The 25,672-nt window shown below is 33.3% G+C and overlaps 1 protein-coding gene across 1 annotated transcript; it reads right to left on the bottom strand.

Annotated features, from left to right (window-relative positions):
* Positions 1-885: 885 nt before the first annotated feature.
* On the bottom strand, positions 886-25,522 carry LOC144837671 (uroporphyrinogen-III synthase-like). Its single transcript, XM_078692882.1, has 8 exons — positions 25,439-25,522; positions 24,202-24,278; positions 21,603-21,783; positions 20,957-21,106; positions 19,680-19,763; positions 18,159-18,244; positions 11,086-11,181; positions 886-2,370 (listed from the first exon to the last, which is right to left on the bottom strand). Exons 2-8 carry the CDS (start codon positions 24,262-24,264, stop codon positions 2,236-2,238), a joined length of 795 nt encoding a protein of 264 aa, XP_078549008.1. The 5' UTR covers positions 24,265-24,278; positions 25,439-25,522; the 3' UTR covers positions 886-2,235.
* Between the last annotated feature and the right edge of the window lie 150 nt (positions 25,523-25,672).

Below are 25,672 nucleotides of genomic sequence, written 5' to 3'. Positions count from 1 at the left end.
AAGTTTAGGTATAAAAAGGGCAAAGGTCAAACATCAAAAAATTATTAGAAAAAGACACATCTGTTCTCATTACTTTGTCTGAAGAGGGGGTGGCCTGCGGTGGCGGGGAAATAATTGGCAAAAGTTCAAGTTGGAAATGTATCATTTCAGATGAAATAACATGTAGTGATAAATCGACGTTTCAGATTATATATGTAGATCTTTGTTTTTGATGTTAAAGGCTTTTATTTAAGTCACTGATTATGTTTGAATGATAACATAATGTTATATTTCCAGAATGATGAGGTCATGGTCAATATGGTGTGGTTTAGCGAAGCAAAAATAGTAAGACTAGTATTGTGAAAAAAGAATTGGCTAAAGGTAACGCCACAAATGTGAATTGTGGTCTTGTATTACTGAATACTGACTGAAAAGCTTTATTTGTCCATTATAATATAAAATATTAATAGAAATTCTTCTTAAAGATTAGCAAATATATATTAGTAGGCCTACGATTAAAAACAGATATATATAAAATATACACAAACAGCAAACAATTAAAATATAGAACACACATTATTGCACAAAAACTTAAAAAGCAGTTACAATTTGGAAGTTAAAGGTTAAAATACGATGTGGTGTTTGTATATTTCTATATGTTTAAATAACTATTTGATAGTATTTGCATCTTAAATACTTAAAGATGTATTGTCCCCCAAAAACATATAAAATAAAGATTAATTAAATCAGACTTTGAATAGGTTATTTTGTAGTTTTAACAAAGTTAATCATTTCCATAGAAAAAAAATGTGGAAAAATAATGTTTTCACTTATAAAATGACAAAATAAACGGTTAAATTCAACCAAAGCTTTAAATTACACTTTTTTCAGGTAAATAATTTTTTTTTCGGTCCAATTTTTGGTCAAAGTGGATAAATATTATGTAATATTAAAATGGCATATTCAACAAAAAAATGTTTAAGAATTATTTTTTCAGGGGGACAATACATCTTTAAATACTATTTAAATTCCAACCACAATTGAATGCAAGCAAACGTATGCAAAAGGCATCAAGGTTACAGAATGTATAGTTGCAACATGGTGTAATATCCCTAAAGCTCTGTCTACACTATTAAAGAAAGGTGATGTGCCCATATATGGACATGATGATGTCATATCACTACCATATTGGGGCATATCACTACCATATTTGGACATCACAGTTTTTTTTCAAACTAGTTTGATAGTGTAGACAGAGCTTAAGAAGTTTTTGAAAGCTACTATTATGCAGACTAAACTATCTGATATGCTAGTTGGGCTTGAGAATAACAAATATTAGTTTTAGAGTGTTCCTACAAACATGGTTACTTTCAACTGATTTTGGTCAGTTGTTTTTTCACATTTGTAGTGATTAATTGGAGCAAACCTATTTGGTAACAATCGCTTAATATGCTACTTGTGCACTCTCCTGCCAGTTAGTGGATGATTTTTAAAAATATATTCTTGTTTTATTTATGTTGTTTTACATTTTGTAAAATGTATCTTGTATAAATAAAATAATAATAAGGTGGCAACACAATTTGATAAACTTTTGGAGACAAAATCTTCTGCTGGTTCACAACCAATGCAGACGATGATTGGAGGTATGCTTTTTTTCAACAACAAAAAAGAGAAAATGGAGGCAATTTATAAAGGATTTCTGATTTTCATATGAGAGAGATGGGTGTCTAGAACTCAGACCTCAGATATATCTGAGATTTCTAGATCTAAAAAAGAAAACATATATCTGAGATCTAAGTTTTTTAGATCTGAGTTTTCTAGACAACTGAGAGAGATAATAATAATTTGTTTACAAAGACTTCCTTTTCAACATTTGAGAAATGATAGGATTTCAGACGATATAAAGCATTTGTTGAAGAAGAACTTAACATTTGTTCAAGAACTCCTTAAGATTTGGAGCATTTGTTGAAGAGACATACAGTATTTTAACATTTGACTGTGAAACTCCCAATATTATGAATATTTTAGAAGATATTGAGCATTTGTCTGAAAAATGTTCCACATTTAAATGATTATAGAGAAAAATATTTCTATCTATCTATCATACAGTACCTGTTTTTTCTGCCGCTGCATGGACTATAAATTCTGCTCATGTGCCATTAAAGGTGACATCCAATATAGGCTATCCTTCTTTCTTCTTCCTTCACCATAGAACTGTGTCTTTTCATATCTCTTTATACAATCTCTATATACAATTTATACATTTATTTTATTTATACACCTATGTAATATCTTTAGCAAAGACTCAGAATCGGGACTTTCTGCCACACCGGTGACGACATAACCAATCTTCTCCATTGCCACCTTTGTTGTTGGACCAATCGCAATCATCTGTACAACAATATATATACAAATAATGACTATTATTTATTTAAGAAGGAAAGGAAACCATGCTATATTAGTAAATCCATTAAATATAAAAATACAAATTAAATAGATAGTTTGCTAACAAAAAGAAATAGGATGTCATAGGACTTAAGTTGAAGCGACCAGAGATGATTGATAGTGTTTATTTATACCTTTAGCCAATGAATAGAACCCAGTGATACAATACGTCCAAGTTTCTTTCCATTCACGTTCACAAATCGAAGTACAATTGAACAACTGTCTCCATAGAATCTTGTAACCATCAATAAACAATAACTACTCTGTTTTATACGTTTCACATTTTAAAAGCGATTGTTATATAAGTGTACACCTCCTTTATTGGAGGAATTAACCTTTCACATAGGAATAAAACCTAAATAAAGGTATTGTAGTTCAAACCTGTGTTGGGAGGAAAACGAGTAAGTTAGTTCCTAAATTGATATAAGTGAGCTATTGTAGATGACATTTTGGGCAGCAATACACGTCACAAATTATGACATGAGAAATTGGTAACAGAACATACCAGACCTGAATTTGCACTTAAAATAGATTTAGGAGATTAAGATTAACTATGCTATAATTTGCACTTGTGGTGAAATGGTTGTATAGAATAGAATTATAATTATAATGATTGACATATCACACTACACACGTGGTATGACAACAACTAAAGCAAACCCAACCAAAAGCTTAGGGTAGGGGTTACTCCGGTGTATTGGTCCATCTCAGTCCCTGTCCTTGGTGTTTCACACTGGGGGTACTGTAGGTTCACACAGAGGGTGGTTTCACACTGATGGTACTGTAGGTTCACACAGAGGGTGGTTTTACACTGAGAGTACAGTTGGTTCACACAGAGGGTGGTTTCACACTGAGGGTACAGTAGGTTCACACAGGAGTGTGGTTTCACACTGAGGGTACAGTAGGTTCACACAGAGGGTGGATTCACACTGAGGATACAGTATGTTCACACAGAGGTGGTTTCACACTGATGGTACAGTAGGTTCACACAGAGGGTGGTTTCACACTGAAGGTACAGTAGGTTCCCACAGAGGGTGGTTTCACACAGAGGGTGGTTTCACACTGAGGATACAGTAGGTTCACACAGAGGGTGGTTTCACACTGAGGGTACAGTAGGTTCACACAGAGCTGGTTTTGTATTCTAACAAATGATTTGAACCAAGGATCTTTCAGAGAAAAGGAAAGGTATTATAAACCTAGACTAATATGCCATATTTCTAAAATCTTGTTTTGTACGTATAAATATATCATAAGATTTAAGATCAGAGGAAATTACATAAAACTTGGCAACCAAAAGAAAACATCGACGAATAAAGAGCCAACATAATCTTCTACTGGAGGATTAGAAATGAATTTATTTTTCAATTTTCTCTTTCCGAAGTTGAACGCATTTAAATATTGCGTGACCAGGATAATATTAAAACGCCACTTGAGAAATAATTAGCAAATACCGATTAGGAAACTGATACAATAGACAGTAAGTATTTAAAAAAACACTTTGCGTGGCAAGTTTTTATACCTAAAGAAATTGTTTTCTTTCCCCATACTATTGCTATAATCCGCATCATCATGGCACGACTTCTTACAATGTTTGGCATAATGCTAAATCTGTAGAGCAGTTGTGAGAAGAGTTCAATGCTGGTCAAAATGTAATGTTTTAAATGGTCTAACTTATGTTATTCTATAGGTATTGCACTTACATTTCTTGTTACTTTCTACCTGAAATGATAGGATTACCAAGCCTATAGCCAGGGGACAGTTTGTAGATTTGAAAAATTCCCTTTTTTCTGAAATGTCCTTTTCAACCTAGAGACCAGTAGCGGAAGTAAGGGTTATTAGGCCTAAACTACTGTAGTCTGGTTCGATTTGTTTCCTTTTGTGCTGCGCACCCACAAAACCCCTTGTAAGAATACTGGCTGTGTGTACTGAGTATAAATATATCCAGGATTTGATGCTACAGTAGAATGCAATCAAGATTAATGAATAAATAAAAGGACACAAACTTGTAGCCAGTGGGTTCAAATAGAAAACCCTTGTTTCTAAGAAATAATAAAGTACAAGGTATAGCAACTGTTAAAGTAATTATTACTACAGATTTGTAAGCTTTTGATGGCATGTCTCAATCAGCAACCTAAAAGGGTGAATGAACAATGTTTACAATCTGTGGCCCTTTATGAACTATTACAACCTCTCCTCTCCCCTCCCCTTCACTTTACAGATCCCGACAGCAGATTGAAATAGTTGAATATTACATACGCTGAGGTATACAACTCAAGTCTACAGCCTATGGTTTTCTTATTACTATATTAATCCTAGATTCCAGTGGCCATATTCAACATTAACACGTTAACACTCAACATTTTGAAAAAAACATTATCTAATTGATATTAAATTTGTCTTGACTTAAGTGATACTCATTTATAGACATATGCAGTGGATGGATACCAAATTAGCTTTGACAGAATTTTAAAAGAAGGTTAAAAGATCAGTTGGCACACCTAAATTACATGAAACATAACCAAAGAACTAAAAAGTCACATATATAATACATCGTTAAAAGTTACCAACAGACCACTGAGAGTAATGGAAACGATTAGCGTACACGATATAAAGACAAGAATTCTGTTGCAACTCAATACCTTGTAAAAAATATTTCGTCTATCATGGATATAGGTTAGTTGTAACTTACATTATGCACTGAAAAAAATGTTGTCAATTCAAAATTAGAAATTAACCACAGTACTGTAATTATAAATACAAATGTAGTACTCTCTAAAATATCAAATCCACATTTTGTTTGTCGGGCAATGCCCGGCTAAAGGAGTGGACTCCATGTGTTATATAAGTCATTATAATACCTTTATGTAACTGTTTAAATATGTTTTAAAAATCAAGGTGTAGTAGATCCATGGAATTTAGATGGAATATTCATGTTTCTTGAAAAATGTTTGGAATTTTTTATAACCTTGTAATTATTTTTTTTTTTTTATAGATTTTGGCCAAGAAACCTAGATATGAAGAAAAACGATATTTTGAACTCGTATTTGAAACCCAATTTTAAAAACAAGGGGGTCAGCAATTATTAAAGATGTACTTTTTACCCCAATCAGAATGATTTTAATTGTACCCTAGAGCCAAACTGTATTTGGCTGACTTTACTGCGGTTTAAGGTGTAAGCACAAAACATCCGTTTTCTAGAATTTGTTTGCCAAGTTTTTGGATTTTGATAGTAAGGGGGAGGAGGATAAAATCCTGGGAGAATGAAATAGTATAATAACTTAAGTTTATAACCGAGTACTGACGTACTTTGAATCTGTAATACTCTTCAGTCATTGGTCCAATCTATTATAGCGCAATGGCTGACGAACTTGATGCAAATGTAAACATCATTCATGTGTTGGAACAAATGTCTGTGGCCTTGAGTAAGTACTTTATCAACCTTCCAATACTCAGGAGTATCAATGGGTAAATTTGAGTTATTTTAAGTTTGTATTAAAATTTATATTTAATTTAATGATTTAAAAAAGGGGAAGTTGAATTGGATATTTGAAGATGTACTTTTAACATATCAATAGGCCCTACTAATTTAAAATTTACGATGCAAGAAAAAGGAAAATGTGTGGGCCGCCGATTGATTCAGATATTTAAATATGTATTCTTGCTTAACCCAAATATTTGATTTCAATAGTTCCCTAGATACATAATTTTGTTCCCATACACTAATAAAAACAATTTCCATTTTGTTCATCTATGGCTTTCTGCCAAATTTGTTTGTTTGATGCATTGTGAAATATAACTAACGAACGAAATTTGATTTTATGATCAACAAATGCAATGTAATTACACCTTTAAAATTAGCAGATTATAATTAGCTAAAACAACCTGCTATAAATTAATTTATTTTTTATACTGAAATTCATTTACATTTTTAGACTTTCAAACGGTTAAAAAAGGGAGGAGTAAGATTGAAATCTCACAATATCATTCTTTCCTGGTTATACTGAAAAAACTGTTCAATCTCTGCTTAAAAATTAAACAAAATTAGCCATTTTATTAACCGAGTTGCTGTGTAAGTTTTACCAGAGGCTGTTTAAAACCTTTTGTATTCTGAAAATAACTGTGTTATAACAACAAAACTTGTTGTAATACATAAAGTAAATTATATAGCAGACTCTACAGTTTTTACTGTTTGTCTCAAGGCTATTGGAACGAAACCACAAGATGATAATTGAATGCTGGTTTAAGTGTTTGAGTTCAAGTTGTGGGGTTGATAATAAATGGTTAGGGACGGTGACAATTTGCCTTGATTTAGTGAGGGTCAGGGAACAGTCACAGAAAGACCACCAAATGGAAACATACCACAGGGGATTGTTTAGTTCAAGGGAAGATGAGAATGAGGAGAGGAAGGAAGTTCATAATTGATAGTGGTGTAACAGCTAAACCCAGGGACCCCAGAGCTTAGGGGGCCCAGAATACGAGCAGCCCAATGCAACTACTCAGCTTTGGAGTGTTAACATGGAGAAACAAAATATGAACATCATGAATTGAAATTAAAAAAGTTTGGATTACACATTACAATTGAAAGATTTATCCAAACTTACAGTAGCATCAAATATTTTCACCCCATCAACGAAAATATTCTGTTTAGATTTGATGCGATAACAACATATTAGATAGTGTTCGGTAATGTAGAACCTGCTAAATTTGTAGAAATTGCTAGTGGACTAGAAATCTCCTGAACTGTTTGAACTCTACGCTTTCAGACACCTCTCCCGGGCATCAAACAATCACCTTTAATGAAATTTATAAAAAAGGTGAACAGGACCAAATTAAATGAAAATGCTGTAATCAAGTCAACTAGGATCAGTGACCAGTAAGAATCAGAGGGTTAAATTGACCCAGCAGGGGGAACCGCAGGGGCAACGACAATATGTGTCAATAAAAGATTCGCCGGGACTTAAATAGAGCATAGTGTTGTTAATAGACCAAATCCCACACAGGTTATAAGGGCAAATTATACAAGATACAGAAAACTTTTTTTTTTATATTTTACAATGTTATGTTAACTTCTACTTTCCAATTGTGTTTACAAACACTTTTCTATTAATCAATAATACACTTTTTTCGAATTGACAAAATATATAAAAACATGTTATTAAGTAAGTTATTACTTTAACTTAACTACAGTTGGTAGAATAAAAAGTACCTTTCGATTGAGCATGTACCACAAGGAGGAGGAGGAATATGGGAGACAAGAAAATTACAACATATTCATAAATTACAGTACATCCATCAGATATTTTTCTACCCCGTTATGTTTGGATATTCTTAACTTTCTTTTGAAATATTTATATCTTCTTATCTGTTATTTGTTCATAGTAACTAGATCTGTTGCTTGTACATATTTTGTTGTCAAATATGTTACAACAATTAATTGTCATTCAAAACGTCAAAAAGGAAGTAGCAAAAGTAAAAGAAAGTGTTTGTCCTTAATATATTGTATATTTGAGTAAAACCTCTATTATAATTAAGGGGCACCTTCAGGATCCAACCAAGTGTCAGCTGAACAGTGGCCTAATGCAGAGGCCTGAGGCCCCTCGATTACGAACCCTAAGTGGCCCTCCAACGCTGCAGGCATCGGGCGTTTTTAGCCTTTTTCGACATATTTTAATGCCAGTTTTATCCTCTGGGCACTGCTCATAGGCTCTGGGTTTAGCCAGTGAGTGCTAATAGCAGTTACGCCACTGCAGCTGAATAGGGGTTGACCGTGTGTAAAATTACCACCCATTTCATTTCCCTTTTGGGGTGAAAGAATTCTACTGTATGTAAATACAAGTCTACTGTAAAGTATATCATATTATAATGCCATTTTTAAAAACAAAAATGGTACTTAGTATGAACCAATTTCTTTTGCCATTTTTACTACATCAAAATCAGGTTGCAGAGAGGTCACTCCAGATGGTGCCCGTCCATTGGATAGTGTTATTTTTGTACAGTGTATGAATTCGGATCATGAATGTGTCTTGCTAATAGTATTTTAAAACAAACACATACCAGTAATACCATTTGAGGTGGTTCACAGTTTAAAGTGGTAGAATGATGATTTTCTTAGTAACTAATGAAAACAAATATCATATCTAATAAAATTTGAGACATGTTTTGTACAACACAAGATGAATATCGGCCATAAACTCCTTTGAGTAAAGAAGAGGATGGTACTAGTCACGTTCTAACCCAGCCTAAAGGGAGCGTAACCAGTTGCTGACACTACAACTACACCTGGCATGCACACTACAACAACTTGTGGTTACTTCAAAAGTGAGAGCTGAACTTTATTTGACTCCCAAGCATTTCAAACATCACAAAATTACATATTTCATCAAATCTAATATGAATTCTGATATCTGGTATGCTTTCACAAACACGGAACTTTTATTTCGACCAAGCATGGACAATTGCAACATGAGTATTGTGATGTTACAAATGCAGTGCCAAGAGAATTCAATATTGAGAAAATTAAATTTAATCAAATATTTCATGCAATGCAATATTTTGTTTGAAGGTTAAATGGTTAGAATAATTTTATATTGAATTTGATCTGCTGTATTGGGTAATAGTAGGTTATTGCCTTGTTATTCCTTTTCCACAAATGTTGGTCAGGTATCAGGTATACTGCTTTAATGTTAATTTTGTAACTAGTAATGTTGTGAATTGTAATGTTGTAAATTGTTAATAATGGTGAAACTTGTAAATGCTGTAACTTGTTAATGTTGCAACTATCTAATGTTACATTGTAATGTTGCAACTAGTAATGTTGTAAATTGTTAATAATGGTGAAACTTGTAAATGCTGTAACTTGTTAATGTTGCAACTATCTAATGTTACATTGTAATGTTGTAACTAGTAATGTTGTAAATTATTAATAATGGTGAAACTTGTAAATGCTGTAACTTGTTAATGTTGCAACTATCTAATGTTACATTGTAATGTTGTAACTAGTAATGTTGTAAATTATTAATAATGATGAAACTTGTAAATGCTGTAACTTGTTAATGTTGCAACTATCTAATGTTACATTGTAATGTTGTAACTAGTAATGTTGTAAATTGTTAATAATGGTGAAACTTGTAAATGCTGTAACTTGTTAATGTTGCAACTATCTAATGTTACATTGTAATGTCGCAACTAGTAATGTTGTAAATTGTTAATAATGGTGAAACTTGTAAATGCTGTAACTTGTTAATGTTGCAACTATCTAATGTTACATTGTAATGTTGCAACTAGTAATGTTGTAAATTGTTAATAATGGTGAAACTTGTAAATGCTGTAACTTGTTAATGTTGCAACTATCTAATGTTACATTGTAATGTTGTAACTAGTAATGTTGTAAATTATTAATAATGGTGAAACTTGTAAATGCTGTAACTTGTTAATGTTGCAACTATCTAATGTTACATTGTAATGTTGTAACTAGTAATGTTGTAAATTATTAATAATGATGAAACTTGTAAATGCTGTAACTTGTTAATGTTGCAACTATCTAATGTTACATTGTAATGTTGTAACTAGTAATGTTGTAAATTGTTAATAATGGTGAAACTTGTAAATGCTGTAACTTGTTAATGTTGCAACTATCTAATGTTACATTGTAATGTCGCAACTAGTAATGTTGTAAATTGTTAATAATGGTGAAACTTGTAAATGCTGTAACTTGTTAATGCTGCAACTATCTAATGTTACATTGTAATGTTGCAACTAGTAATGTTGTAAATTGTTAATAATGGTGAAACTTGTAAATGCTGTAACTTGTTAATGTTGCAACTATCTAATGTTACATTGTAATGTTGTAACTAGTAATGTTGTAAATTGTTAATAATGGTGAAACTTGTAAATGCTGTAACTTGTTAATGTTGAAACTATTAAATGTTTCAACTAGTAATGTTACAACCATCTACTCCTAAAACTATTATTAATGATAAAACTCTTTAATGTTGCAAGTAATTTTTTTATGCAGCCTTTTGAAAAAACAACTGTGCTTGTGAATGAACTTCCGTTATAAGATAAAGATTTTATTATTATCATAACAATAATTCTCACAATCCAACAATAACGAAGAAATGCCATAGAGGGCAGCAGACTACAATCATACACCCTGGTTCCCCAGAGACTCACCATATAAACAAAGTAGTACAGATTCTTTGTATCAATGAACTTATTTTAGTATGTACGAGGCAACGGGGAACAATTCAATTATGGTGTCTGGGATCTCAATTAGTCGACAATTTAAGTTTTACGCCGAATTAGTTGCTCTCCAAATCCCACAACAATAAAAAATAGTTTGAGTTATATTAGTAGTATTTTCAATTAAATGCACCGTTTATAAAGACTTTTACGCATAAAATCTAATTGGGATAACATTTCAAAATAATAGTTTTCTTGTAACATAGTTTTAGTTTAGTTAAATAGATTTAATGGGAAAAACTGTGTTCGGTCAATGACACTATGGCTTGGTGATGATGGGAACTTTTTAAAAACCACTTAGACAATTATTTTCTTTTTATACATACTCTATAAAGGCCTACACAGGTAGGTAAATGGCCTTTTCAATAATAATAATGTCTGATGTTGTAAAAGTTTAAATCTGGTTGAGATTGAACTTACCTGAACTCTGTCTATTGCAGTAATACATGATAAAACAGATTGATGTGAGAACCGGACCCCTGATGGACTGAAGAATACAATATAATCTGGAACACCCTAAAAAAGAGGAAAAAACATTCGGAACTCATTAAAATTATAATATATTTAAGTCTGGGCATCTTCTGCTACAGACAGACCAAAAAAAAACTACAGAAAGATTTTTAAAAAAACAGCAAAAATAAAATGTTCTAAAAATCAGAAAATATAACACAAAACAAACACCTGTCTAGCTGTGGTAAAAACAATTTGAAAAAGTACAGTATTTTGAACTTTTTAGATGATATATATTATATATCATTTTGGATTTAGTACATTGCTTAATTTATTATATAATATTTATTATTTATTTATTGAGAGAACATTTATTAGCATTAGTATTAGTTATATATAACATATACCTGTAATAACAGGAATAAATGGCACTACAATAATATCAAACTTAATGTGATGCGGCCATATATGGACTGATGTCATATCACTACCACATTTGAGCATATCACTTCCATATTTGGGCACATCACACATTTTTGTCAAACTAGTTTGATAGTGTAGACAGTGCTTAACAAACAACGATGAAGGATAAAGATTATATATATATAAAAAAACTTCTTGTATTAGATTTCAATAATTATGTTTCTTGTATAAAATAAATCAGAATTGTAATCAAATAGACGTTAAGTCTATTTTAGGAACTTTTGCTCCTAAAAATATCTTAAACGTTTCAAAATGGTATGACCGAGTTTGAACAGACGACAACCAGCTGGTGTAAACTACTAACGTGTGTCTTTATTAATTAGGTTCCATGTCTGTTATATCTTATGTGTATATTTATTGCATCTTTCATTGTGTACAACGTATACATACAGATTACCAACCATGTGGTTATATCGATCTCCCTTAACCCCTTAGTCTCCCAATCCAGACACTACATCTTCCCCCTTCTTTAGCTAAAACTCACAACCCAATTAACTCCATACAATATGATATTCATTTTGTTTTTTTTTTTTTAACTTTAACAATAATACAACAATTTAACTTTGAACTTTAAATCAAATATCATCATACATGCATATTATAAATGTTTTCTTTGATCACATATCATTTTCTTATTATTTCCAAGATTCCTATAATATCAATGAACAACTTAGCATATCATAACACTTAAAACTTTCAACATTTTAACAAAATCTCAACTTCTGGTGAACTTTAAAAATTTACATAACTCATAAATATGACTTCTTAATTTTACACTTTAAAAATCATCAAACCTCTTGGGTTTTTTCTTCTCTCTTACTGGTCTGCTTTTAACTATCATATTTTCATTACTCTTTGTTATTTTGTCACTTTGCTCAGTATCAACTGGCTTATTCTGTTCAGCGTCATCAATCTTACTGTTACCATTAACTTTACTAGTATCAATTTGTTTTAAATTATCATTTGGTGTTTTAACATTTGCTTCATTTACTCTTTCATTATAGGATCGAACATGTGTCGAATTCCTTTTGTATCTTACACCCTGTGGTGATTCAACCACTACACTATTCCCTTTTTTCTCTATTACTACATATGGTTCTGTGTGATATGGCGTACTCATCTTGTCCCTCTGTGTCACTTTCACTAAAACCTTATCTCCTTTACACACATCACTTTCCTTCGCACCTCTCTTCTCATCAATGTACAGTTTGTTCTTTAATTTAGACACGGCATCACGATCAGAAATCTCTTCGTCCATTATTGTATTATCATCTAATTCTGGCAATTTTGTACGCAACTTTCTATTCCACATCATTTCTGCTGGTGTCACTCCGGTAACACTATGTGGGGTTGTACGATATGCGAATAGGTACACTCGTAATTCTTTTTTCCAGTCTTTTCCTTCAGCTTGCGCAATGCGAATTCTTTTCATTAGTGATCTATTTTGTCGTTCAACCTCTCCGTTCGCAGCTGGATGTAATGGTGTTACACGTCTATGTCTGATTCCATTTTCCTTCAGGTAGGTTTCAAACTCATTGGACACAAACTGGGCACCATTATCTGAGGTAATTGATTTTGGTATGCCATGTTGAACAAACATATTTTCAAGTGTGTCTATAATTTTCTCACTTGTGATTGTCTTCATTAAACTAATTTCATAATAACGACTATAATAGTCTACCACCACTAGTACATTATCCTTCGTTGGAAACGGTCCCAGCAAGTCAATCGAAATATCTTGCCATGGTCCTGTTGGTAGTTGTGTTGGCTTCAATGGTTCTGGTGCTGGCATCGAACTTGTTATCTGACACTCATGACATGTTTTAACATAGTCTTCCACATTCTTCTCCATTCCAGGCCACCATACCTTGGTTCTAAGCCGTTGCTTGGTTTTGACTATCCCCAAGTGTCCTTGGTGTGCTAATTCAATACACTGTAATCTATATTTTTCTGGAATTACAATCCTTCTGTTTCTAAGAATTAAATATCCAAAACATGCAAGTTCTTGTTGTATTGCATTATACTGAATCAAGTCTCTGTCCCATTTATCTGTCCGTATACTATTTCTCACTTTACTCAATTCAGGATCTTCCTTTGATGCCTCTTCAACTTCACGTGATGATAGTGCACATGGGGTTGCATTTGATGCTACCAATCGAATATACATCTCTGTGTCATCACTGTCATTATTCTGTTTGCCATCAGTTTCTATTGGTAACCTTGATAATATATCAGCAATGTTATTCTTACCGGGTACATACTTTACTGTATAAGAATAGGACATAAGTCTCATCACCCACCTTTCAATCCGTGCATTTGGTTTAGACTTTGGTCCATACAGGCCTTCGAGTGGTTTATGGTCAGTTATCAATTCAAACTGTAGTCCATATAAGTAAACATGAAACCTTTCCATAGCCCATACCACTGCCAATGCCTCTTTCTCCGTTGTTGAATATTTTTTTTCAGTAGCTGATAATGTTCGACTTGCATAACTTATAACTGTGGTTTCACCATTGTATTTCTGAATTAAAACTCCACCAATGCCTACATTGCTTGCATCTGTCACCAACTGAGTACTTTCTGCATCTAATCTGAAATAGCCTAAACATGTTTCATTAGTTAAGCATTTCGTAAGTTTTACATAACTATTTTCTTGTTCAGACCCCCAATAGAAATTACAATCTTTTCGCACTAGTCGTCTTAAGGGTTCCGCAACTGTAGCTAAATTTGGAATGTATCGTGCTGAGAAGTTAACTAGACCTAAGAAACTTTTTACTTCTGCAGCTGTTTTTGGTCTCTTTGATTCTGCCAATGCTCTGACTCGCCCAATTGTAGGTTTGATTCCATTTGCTGACAATATGTGACCCATGAATGTTATCTGTGATACAGAAAATTGACACTTATCCTTGTTGAGAGTCAAATTCTTCTCTTTAAATTTCTCAAGCACTACACGAAGTCTGTCATCATGTTCAGTCTGTGTTCTCCCGTGTACAACAATGTCATCTGATATGTTAGCTACACCTTCGCATCCACTCAGCGTCTGACTGATTACTCTTTGGTACTTTTCAGGGGCAGCATTTATCCCGAACATCAACCTTTTGTAGCGATAAAGACCTTTGTTAGTTATGAAAGTTGTGATGTTTCGTGATTGCTCATCTAATTCAATTTGGTGATAGCCGTAATTCATGTCTAATTTAGAGAACACTGTACTTTGATTCATTTCATACAACACTTCGTCAACTGTTGGGATTGGATGCCTCTCCCTTTTAACTGCTCGGTTGGCCTGCCTCATATCTACGCAGAGGCGTATATCCCCATTTGGTTTTGGCACTACTATGACTGGACTTACCCAATCACTTGGTTCATCTACCCTTTCAATTATGTCAAGAGATTCTAACTCATCTAATTTGTCACTCACTTTATCTTTGAGACTAAACGGTATTCTATACATGCTCTGAACAACTGGTGTTACCTGTTCATCAATAAATAAATGTAACTTATAATCTTTTAATTTACCAATACCTTCAAATACCTGTGTATACTTATCTTGTACACTATTTATCACTTGTGGTATTACAATATTTAACACTCCAAGCTTCATTGCAGTATCACCTCCCAACAAAGCAGGACCTTTCCCTTTTAACACATATACATCTGCTGTTATTTTAGGCTCAGTATTATTACCTGTACCTTGAAAAATTGACATGTTCGTAGTAAATTTTCCTAACAACTCTAATGGTTTTTCTGACCCATATGCATATAACTTTCTGTTTGTCAACTCAGATTTGCATTTAATTTTCTTGGATTTTAACTGTTGCCATAAATACTGATCTATGATATTAACTGTAGCACCACTATCAACAATCATTTCTACCTTATGTACATCCATACAAACATTTATCTTTGTAGTTTTAGAATTATTATTTTGTATACCAAAAGCATAGTCATCGTCTTCACTTCCATTTTGAACATTACTAATATCACTACTCTTTTTGTCTTTACCTAATTTAGTTTTGCAACAAACAGCAAAATGTCCCAACATTTTACATTTATTACATTTCTTGTCTCTTGCAGGACAACATTTATCCTTAGCCAAATGTCCTTCTCTTCCACAGCGAAAGCATTTCCGGTTATCTTGTCTATCATTGAACTTTGACTTACTTGTTCTGTTAGTGTTAGGCCTACCACTTGAATTTCCAGCTTGGTACCTGTTTCTGCTCGTCGTGCTTGATCTTGACCATCTCTCATTCCTCACTGCATTCATGTTCGTTGTTGTTTCCACTCCATTAACTTCTTGTGACATCTCCTTTGCTTGCTTCTCACTCATTTCAAATGTGCTAGCTATTGCTTTTAAATTAGTTAATTTCAAAGTATTTCCTTTTTCTAGCAATTTTAGTCTCAGTCTATTTGATTTGCATTTTTCAATAACATGGTCTCTAATTAACTCATCAACATTCGCATCATCAAATTCACATTTTGCAGCCTGCTGCCTCAATCTGTTTATAAATTGGTGAATAGTTTCATCATCACCTTGCGTCAGTTTTCTAAAACAATAACGCTCATACGGTACGTTGGTTTTCATAGCAAATTGTTTATTTAATGTGTTTACAACAACATCATACTCATCTGTTCCGTTCTCCTCCGTTAAACAGTCATATATGTCCTGTACAGCCATTCCGGCGCAATGCAATAACAAAGCTTTCTTTTGGTTTTTGTCCACTACTCCTTTACCAGTAGCATATAATTCAAAACTGCGAAGCCATTTCTTCCACCGTTCAGCCGAAGCGTGCACATCGTGTGGATCATACGCAGCGATTCCCGTGATTTCAACGTTTACAGCGGTCATCGTTACAACAGTATTAAAACAAATATATCGCCAAAAATAACAGTATTGAAACTTCTAATCACTTGTGGTTCGATATTCTCCTTTACTCGTCGCCAATGTTATATCTTATGTGTATATTTATTGCATCTTTCATTGTGTACAACGTATACATACAGATTACCAACCATGTGGTTATATCGATCTCCCTTAACCCCTTAGTCTCCCAATCCAGACACTACAATGTCAAATTGCATAGCTGCTACAGTCGCTGTGGTAGTTAAAGGAACCAGTACCTATTCACAACTTTATGGTTGTTTTAGGATTCATATATATAATTTAATTAAAAAGATAATCATAAAACATGGTAATCTCATTAAAATAATTATATCCTTAATATAGTATTGATAATCAGTTTAATTATTGAATAATAATATATTCTTTAAAATGAACTTTCTTGCAATGAGAGGTTCCACCCGATCAATATTTGTTCTTTATACTATTAATGTGTTTTTTTCTTTTTAGTTAAGGATCGTAATGAGGCAAGAATCCATATTTTAATTTGATCCTTCAACAAAATTATGTTACTATTTGATGCATCCTAAAATATTGTTTATAATATTTGTGTATACTTTCCTTAGTTTAGAATATTAATCAATTTCACATTCATTTCATAAAATCTTTCTATTCAAGATGGATTGTGTGAATCACTGACCAAGCATAGTCCAAGGGACTGTACAAAATTTGCTGAAAATTAGGGGTGAGATTATACTTGAACATGGGATTATACTTGGATTGCATTTAAAGTTTTATGTGACAAAAAATGTGATGTGTCCATATATGGACATGATGATGTCAAATCACTACCATATTTGGGCATATCACTACCACAATTGGGGACATCACACTTTTTTAGTCAAACTAGTTTGATAGTGTAGAGAGAGCTTTAGTCTTGTTTCTGAACTTAGCCTAAATTAGGGGAGTGATTTACTTATATGTGGTATTACTATGGTATTATTACATTAAGTGCATTATTTATAAATAAATCAAACATGGTTAGAATCACTTAACCCACTTTCCCTCATTTTTTGTGACAAGCAACATGGAATTACTTGCAATTGTACATTGTGTGTTATGTTAATTACATTTTCATGTCACCTGGAAATGATGTAGACCTACCGAAATGTAGATGTAACATTAATGTATGTTTTGCCCCTTAAGGATAATGATTCCAGTTTCCTAGGTGTTCTGTCATCTTAGATGGAAAGTGATAGTTTCACATTAATGTTATACAACTACCAATGGTAGATATAAGTTTAATATTTTGCCACCTGAGGCCCTACAGCATCTTCTGTCAGTTGACCTGGGTAAGTGATAACTTATACCTGTGCTACAAAAGTCACATTAATGCCTTGTGAGAATGGCATTAATGGGTCTAAAATTAAAATGTGTTTATATTCATTGCAGTGGTCCATTAAAGCAGCTGTATCAATGGTGTCGCGCTATCAGGTTTTGTTCTATTTTTGAAGTCATTTGGCACTAAATTCAAATTTAGTAAAACACCTGGGTAAAGACATTTAAAATGCTATGTCCATTGTGAATTGGGGTATTAATTGGGTGAGCCTAAATAAAAATAAGGGAATTAGAGGATGAAGGATGCAGCAAGCCTAAATAAAAATATAAAAGTGGATTGTGATGATTTAAACTGAAAACAATGATGGATGGAATAAATACTTACTTGATTTTGTATAAAATTACTAAGAGATTCATTAATCATAGGATGTGCCATTGACTCGTACACTGTCAAAGATTCAAACTTTATTCCTAAAAGATAACAAAAGCTACAATTGCTAGATGCACAACAATTATAAATGATTTTGATCAATTTGTAACTTGGTATTGGTGGGGAGTTCTTATTGGTAGGAGTTGGTATTGGTAGGAAGTTGGTATTTGTGGGTGTATTGGTATTAGTATTGGTGTGGAGTTGGTATTGGTATTGATGGGGAGTTGGTATTGGTGGGTGGGGAGTTGGTATTGGTATTATTATTGGTGTGGAGTTGGTATGGGTATTGGTGGGGAGTTGGTATTGGCGAGAATGGTTTTGGTGGGGAGTTGGTATTTGTATTGATGGGGAGTTGGTTTTGGTTTTGGTGGTGAGTTTGTATTGGTTTTGGTGGTGAGTTGGTATTGGTTTGGGTGGTGAGTTGGTATTGGTTTGGGTGGTGAGTTGGTATTGGTTTTGGTGGTCGAGCTGGTATTGGCGGGAATGGTTTTGGTGGGGAGTTTGAATTGGTATAGAAATATTATAGTGAATTATAATATTTCTATGGTATTGGTGGGAGTTGGTGTTGGTTTTGGTGGGGAATTGGTACTCATGGGGAGTGGATATTGGTATAGAAATATTATAGTAAACTATAATATTTCTATGTTATTGTTGGGCGTTGCTATTGGTGGAGAGTTGGTATTGGTAAACAATCTTCTACATAAACTATAGAATAGCTCTGTGGCACTTAACAAAGCAGTAATGTACTAGAAATGTTATTCATTTTTATGCGTCCAGTATGATAGCTTCTGCTTCGCCATGGAATCATTTACCTAAATAATGTTTTTGGGCATGCGCTCATTACTTTCAAATGCCACGTACTAAAAGCAGTACAAAATGTAACATTTTGCATCACATTATTCACGCTATTTCTAAACATTGCACATGAAAGTATCTATTACAATCATATTAATGTAATTTGGCATTTCAACATTATGTAAGTCTATCTAACTAGTTAACATGATGCGAACATAGCTGCGACAATAGAGTAACCTTCAACGGACACATATAGCAGGGCCTCGATCCACGAGGTATCAACTCATGTAATATATAGTATTTACTAAACAAGCAAGTGTAATTAATTAACGGGATAGTTAAATAATAAGGGGAATTGTATAACTCTAGCAAATAACGCGCAATTACGTGTCCTTCAACTTTTAGTTTTAGTGTAGAATTAGTATTCCTTCAACCTTAGTGATGCTATGGGGTAGGTTTCCGGAACTATCCGGAGTAGTCTTTCGGGGTCAGTGGGAGTAGGTCAGATTTTGGACATCATGCAGCGACATTCAGCTTTTATTATTTTTTTATATTTTATCAAATCAGGCTGGTTTCGCATGTGAAATTTAAAGATAGCCTAAGGCTATAATGTGTAGTTCTTCAAAAGAAATCAGAAGTCAGCTGACAAAAAGACTAATGTTTAAATTTAATATGACATACCTTCTTCGTCCAACGAACTTGGTATAGTTTCTCGGCGAAGGTTACCGCATGGAAACACAAGTGGTAAACCTCCAGGAACTGAACCTAGAACAAATTAAATGGATAAATTGGTATTGAATGCGAATATTAATTAATTAATAAATATAATATATATATAATTAATTAAATCTTCATTCTGGATATTCCCCCCCCCCCCCCCATTTTTAAAGGGCCATTTAGTTGGGTCCTGAAGGTGTCGCTTCAATCGAGTTTGAACAATACCATGAAAGCCCTAGTGGTCTAATGGTTAGGACATCTGCATATCAAGCAGAAGGTTCCGGGTTTGAGTCTCGGTTGGGGCGACTTTTTCTCAATCTCACAGATTTCCTCATCTTATCTTTTCAAATTAATTAATTAAATTTCAGTATTTAGTATATCACCGGGAGGTTTAGAATTTATTCTGTGCCTGTGATGTTTATATATATACAATAGAGACTTGTTGCCGTTTTGAATGACAATAAATTGCTGTAACATAGACGACAAAATATGTACAAGCGACAGTAATAGTATGAAAAAATAAAAGAGGATTTAAATGTTTCAAAAGAAAATAAGAATATCCAAACAGTGTAAGGGGGGTAATTACTACTGCAAGTTATATACACATAAATATGTTTTTGTAACGATATACAACCATTTAAAAATCTGTGAAATTTTAACCTCTGAAAATTATATTTGGACATCTACATTTGGAAATTTGATAAAAATAACCAACGAGGGGAGAGAAATGTCAGCTGGTGCCTGTAGTTACAGTGATGATAAAAAGCTGGTTTGTAGGTTCAATTATTATTTGTTTGTTATGTACAGTAACATTTGTACTGCTTCAATAATTAAATAATTCTGAAGAAAAAAAAAGTAGCCAATTCTAGGTACTGTATTTATAATTTGTCTAGCATCATAGGCAAATTCTATAAAAAAAGTGTCACATATGTATCATGTGTAACACCTGTATCATATGCCATAATCCTAATTCTAACATAATACAGACATCACATGTGATACATATGTGACACTGTACAGAATTTGCTTATGACAGTGTGTCATTATGTGGAGATACGGTTCAGAGAATCAAGTGGCTTCAACAAGCTACCTTAAAGTTTTTAACAAATTCTTTTGGACAATGTTGCAAACACAAGCTGCCTCTTCAAAGATTGATGGACAATGTATATTTATTATTTTATTTTTTTGTTTACCTTATTTAAAGAGGGTAATCCTAAACAGCATATTATTCTCATGTTTACCTTTCTTAATAACTTCAACAAGATTCTGTGAATTTCCAGAGTCAGCACCAACTGGAACCAAACCAAGTTGTTTAACATGTTCAGCTGTTGCATTGCCAACTACGTATGCTGGGAGAGGTAACCATTTGGGAAGAAACTCAGATTTCCAGTCTGCAATAAAATAAAAATTATGAAAAGAGCTTGCATAAACAAAATTTAAAGTTAACCTTAATTTAGTGGGAGTTAACCCTACACTCAATTGTGAGTGTAAGTCAACCATACACTCAACTGTGGGTGTGAGTTAACCCTAAACTCAATTGAGTGCGAGTCAACCCTATACTCAATTAAGTGTGAGTCGATCTTCACTCAATTGAGTGTGCGAGTCAACCCTACACTCAATTGAGTGAGTCGATCCTCACTCAATCGCTCAATTGAGTGCGAGTTAACTCTAAACTCAATTGAGTGTCAGTCAACCGTGCACTCAATTGAGTGCGAGTCAACTCTACACTCGATTAAGTGAGAGTCAACCCTAAACTCACTTGTGAGTCCGAGTCAACCCTATACACTCAATTGTGAGTGCTAGTCAACCTTGCACTCAATTGTGAGTGCGAGTCAACCCTGCTCTCAAAGAGCCAATACATCAAATGCTAATATGAGCTCAATCTACCTTGTATTGATGAGTTATTCTCAATAGCTTTTGTGAATGCTTCTACAGATCTTGGACTTGAGAAGACAATACCACCATAATTGTCAGGATTAGAAATCTGCTTGTAAAGCTGATCTAAGTTGAAGAATTTGAAGCTTAAAGCTTGAATAAGTGTAGGTGACAAGCCTTCACATGTTAAAGTCTGAAAAATTAACGAAATGAAAAGACTTTAGTTTTTACAGTCGGGAATTAAAATTAAAAATAAAACTTTAAATCAACATTTATATATTTAGATGTAGAATACTTAATGATGACACTGCAGACTGTTTCATGAAGGTGATAAAAATCACTCTTCAATCATCATTATTTTATTTAGATGTAAACAATTGGCTTGTATTGTACAAATATATTTAAATCAAAGTATAGTGTCTCTGGAGGAATAAAAACTAAGTTTCTCAGCAAAATATGTACCCTGTACTAACACTACCTAAAGAAATCAGTTTTCCTAATTTCATTTTACGCAGATTCATTTCACTTTATTGTGCCGCTATTCCTTGTAGCTGTTTATACACAATTCTCTCACCCTAACAAACAAATCAAACTTTACTGCTAGCTGGGGATGCTTGTTCCAACCAGTGTACAATGCCTCAAGAAATGGAAGCTGAATACTCTCATAGAAGCTTAATTTCTTGACAGTCCAAGAAAGCTAAACGGCTTTACCTGATCTACCTCCTGGGATACACCCTCAGGTCAGTAATGACCTAAAATGCTGTGATCTTATTTGGGATCAAGAGTGCGATAATTTTCATATCAACTTAAGACAATTTATACCGTATCCCGCAAGTATTTACTCATTCTATGACCTTCCAGCACACTCAAACACAACAATTTACCAATGATAGGTTCTTAATTCTTTAACATTACTTTATATACAGTGACAACACATTGCATAATAATATACATTTATTATGGGGAATTCCCTAATAATTAATGACAAGTGTTGTTAATTTATTGGAAACTTCACTTTTACAACAGTGGCACACTTTGATGATAAAGGTGCGTCCAAGTAATAACTTAAAATGAAACAAAATAAATGCAAAAATTAACAGTAACATGTTGTGTGAAATATACAACATAAAAGGCATACAAAAATAAATAAAATTATTAACTTGTTAATTGAATTATAACTTCAGTAATAAATTCAAAGGCTAAACAATAGCTGGATTTCACTAATAGATACACACAAAAAATAGCTAAATTAAAATGGTAAAGTAAAACACTCAGAAAGAAACTGCCATCAAGCTTTTACAGAAAAACTGAGAGTATAGTAAACTATGGTAAAAAATCGAAATTTGAGTTAATTAAAAATGTTAATGGTTTCCATTTTAGACAAGTTTCATACGGAAAGTAAAATTCAGTTAAAATTAAAATTGAAAAAAATTCATAATGAAATAGTGAATAAAAAAACAGTCCAAAATCCAGGACTTTAAAAAAACTTTATCAAATATCAGTTTAAATCAACTTGTTATTTCTGTTTGAACTTTCTAAATTTAGCATACAAGTCATCAGTAGAGAATGCTTAATTTTAATTTTGCCTAAAAGTAAGAACTTGTTGCCTGGAGGCGTGACACATAAGACACGGCTTGGGCAACAAAATCGTAATAGATACAAGTGTTAGTCAATATAATCAGAAGTTGATACTGGCGTTCACCCCAGAGGACCGCTTCTCATGCCTTTGTTGCGTTTTACTAATATCAAAAGAAATGACAAGCCTAGCTGTGTGCGGCTTCACTTGTTGATCGTAAACACATCATCTAGGTGTTTTGTGTTTATTTATACCATACTGATGGATATCATATGAGGCCCTGTCATTATCAGTTTAAATTAATGCTAAAAATATATCAAAATAAATTCACAAAAAGAAACTAAATTAAACAAATGATAGGTTCTATTCATGGTAAGGGAAAAAATAACCACATGAGTTGATCTGGGCCTCCGTGGATAAAGTTGAATTGAATGATGCTCTAGGTTCCACGTAAATAGCTGAAAATTGTGGGAAAACTGTAAATGGTTCCTTCGATATACATTCATTTATAAAGCAGTTATAATTGCATTATAAACAAAATTTGAAAGTAGAATTCACAGTTAAATGTTGAGTTGAAATATTTGTATTTATTTATACTGGATGACCTCTTCAGTCAAAGACTGGTCTCCCAGATGGTCCAGTTATGATCAGTGGCTGTGATGTACTAGTACACCGAGGTAACCCCCTACTCGTTTCGGAAGATGTACTAGGTTCTTTCAAGTGCACATGAGTTAGATGTGTACACTGAACCTACAGTTTATAATCCTTATCCGAGAAGACTCGTTCTACCACCAGAACCATGAAGCGAGTGAGCCTCGAACCCTTGCCAATGTTATGGCTACATCAATGACTGCATTTGTTTCTAAACTATCCAATATAATCCAAGTGGAAAATATAAAAATTCTCAACAAATCTGGATTTAAATAAAAAATTGTTTCATATTATTATATTTACAAATTACATTATATCTTTACGCTTTATCAACACTTTTTTGTGTCTCAATTGAGCTGGCAACTTAAAATTTTGAATCTGTACCTGAACATATATATCATCTTCAATGTTTCCTTTTGCGGCTTTCAATAACATTACTTTCTTCATTGTCCCTGACTTTGCTGAAAAACAGAAGAACGAATATTATCTGTTAGCTAATTACACGAAATATGAATCTATGGAACTCTCTACCTAACTATGTTGTTCTTAGCACATCAATTAACTCATTCAAAAACAACTTTGACAGACACATAACAAACGCTAAGAGAAGAGGCAACTTTTATGAGTTTAACTCACTGCGGCCTCTTTGACATCACTAAAGGAAAGGGTAAGGTAATTATTAAATAGGGAAAACATAATAAAATTGAAATAAAGTTGAAATATATCAGTTAACCACAATAGTTGACTGTACCAATAATCACATGTTATTTTGGTCATGATAAAATACACTTATAATTTTGTACGGAGTGCCACTACTAGATACACCTTTGCTTAACTTTACTAGAATCGTCTTTGAGTACAAAGGATGTAGTTAGGAAGGATACTCGAACATCGTCTCCACACAAATACCAAAAGTTGATTTAACCGAACTCCCAAAAAAGCGATTGATTCAAACATGTTCAAATTATGCACTTGTCATGGTCACATCAATAAAGACGTTATTTACCACCCACCATATCATGAACAACATGGTAATTGTTCTTCAAAATGGGTGCATCATGGTAAGTCACTTTTTTATGCAGGGGTGCGTCATGGTATTCATAAGGTATCATGCACATCGGACAAATGACGCAACTCTCCCGGGGTTCGTATAGTGGGTCATACAATTGACAAGTACATTAGTACAAGTACATTTTCTACATAGCAGGGCTCCATACAAATTACTAGACGTTGATTTTAATCACAACCAAAATAAAACGAGACATCATATACTACGACCGTGCCAATAGAAAGGATTGAGCGTGCCGATAGTCAATTCCCTTACAGTGGTACCTGCTGGCCTACCTAGGCCTAGACTATCAGCATGTACTGTACTCAAAAGCTAGCACAAGTTGGGCCGGTTAGGTCAGGCTAGCTAGTCTAGCCTACTACTACTAGTTATTAGTAGGCGCGGCCTAGACAGGCCTGCCTGTGTGGGGAAAAACCAGCAGTGTAGTATAGAGTTTCACTGTTAGTGTATAATTAATATACAGTAGTAGGCTTACTGAGCTCTAAATGAGCTCTTATTGACTACACAACATATCAAGACTAATTGGCTAGAACAGTGTTAATAATATCTTACTGCTGTTATTGCAATTTTAAGAGTTAAATGTACTGCGTTCGACGCGTACTATCGTACGTACGTAATCAAATTTTCCACACCTTTCTTGAAAATTAGCGTCTGCTTTTTTTTTCCGAGAAAAAAAAATATATGTATTCAAAAAATATTTTTGAAGTAGGCCTATATCGGTAAATTTACTGTGCTTAGAATTTACAAATTATTTATTAAAAGCTTATTATCATTTTATATCCTTTT

Source organism: Antedon bifida, chromosome 3 (assembly GCF_963402885.1).
Source record: "Antedon bifida chromosome 3, ecAntBifi1.1, whole genome shotgun sequence".
Classification (NCBI taxonomy): Eukaryota; Metazoa; Echinodermata; class Crinoidea; order Comatulida; family Antedonidae; genus Antedon; species Antedon bifida.
Note: the sequence above shows the minus strand (reverse complement) of the source record. Positions and strands in the feature narration are given on the sequence as shown.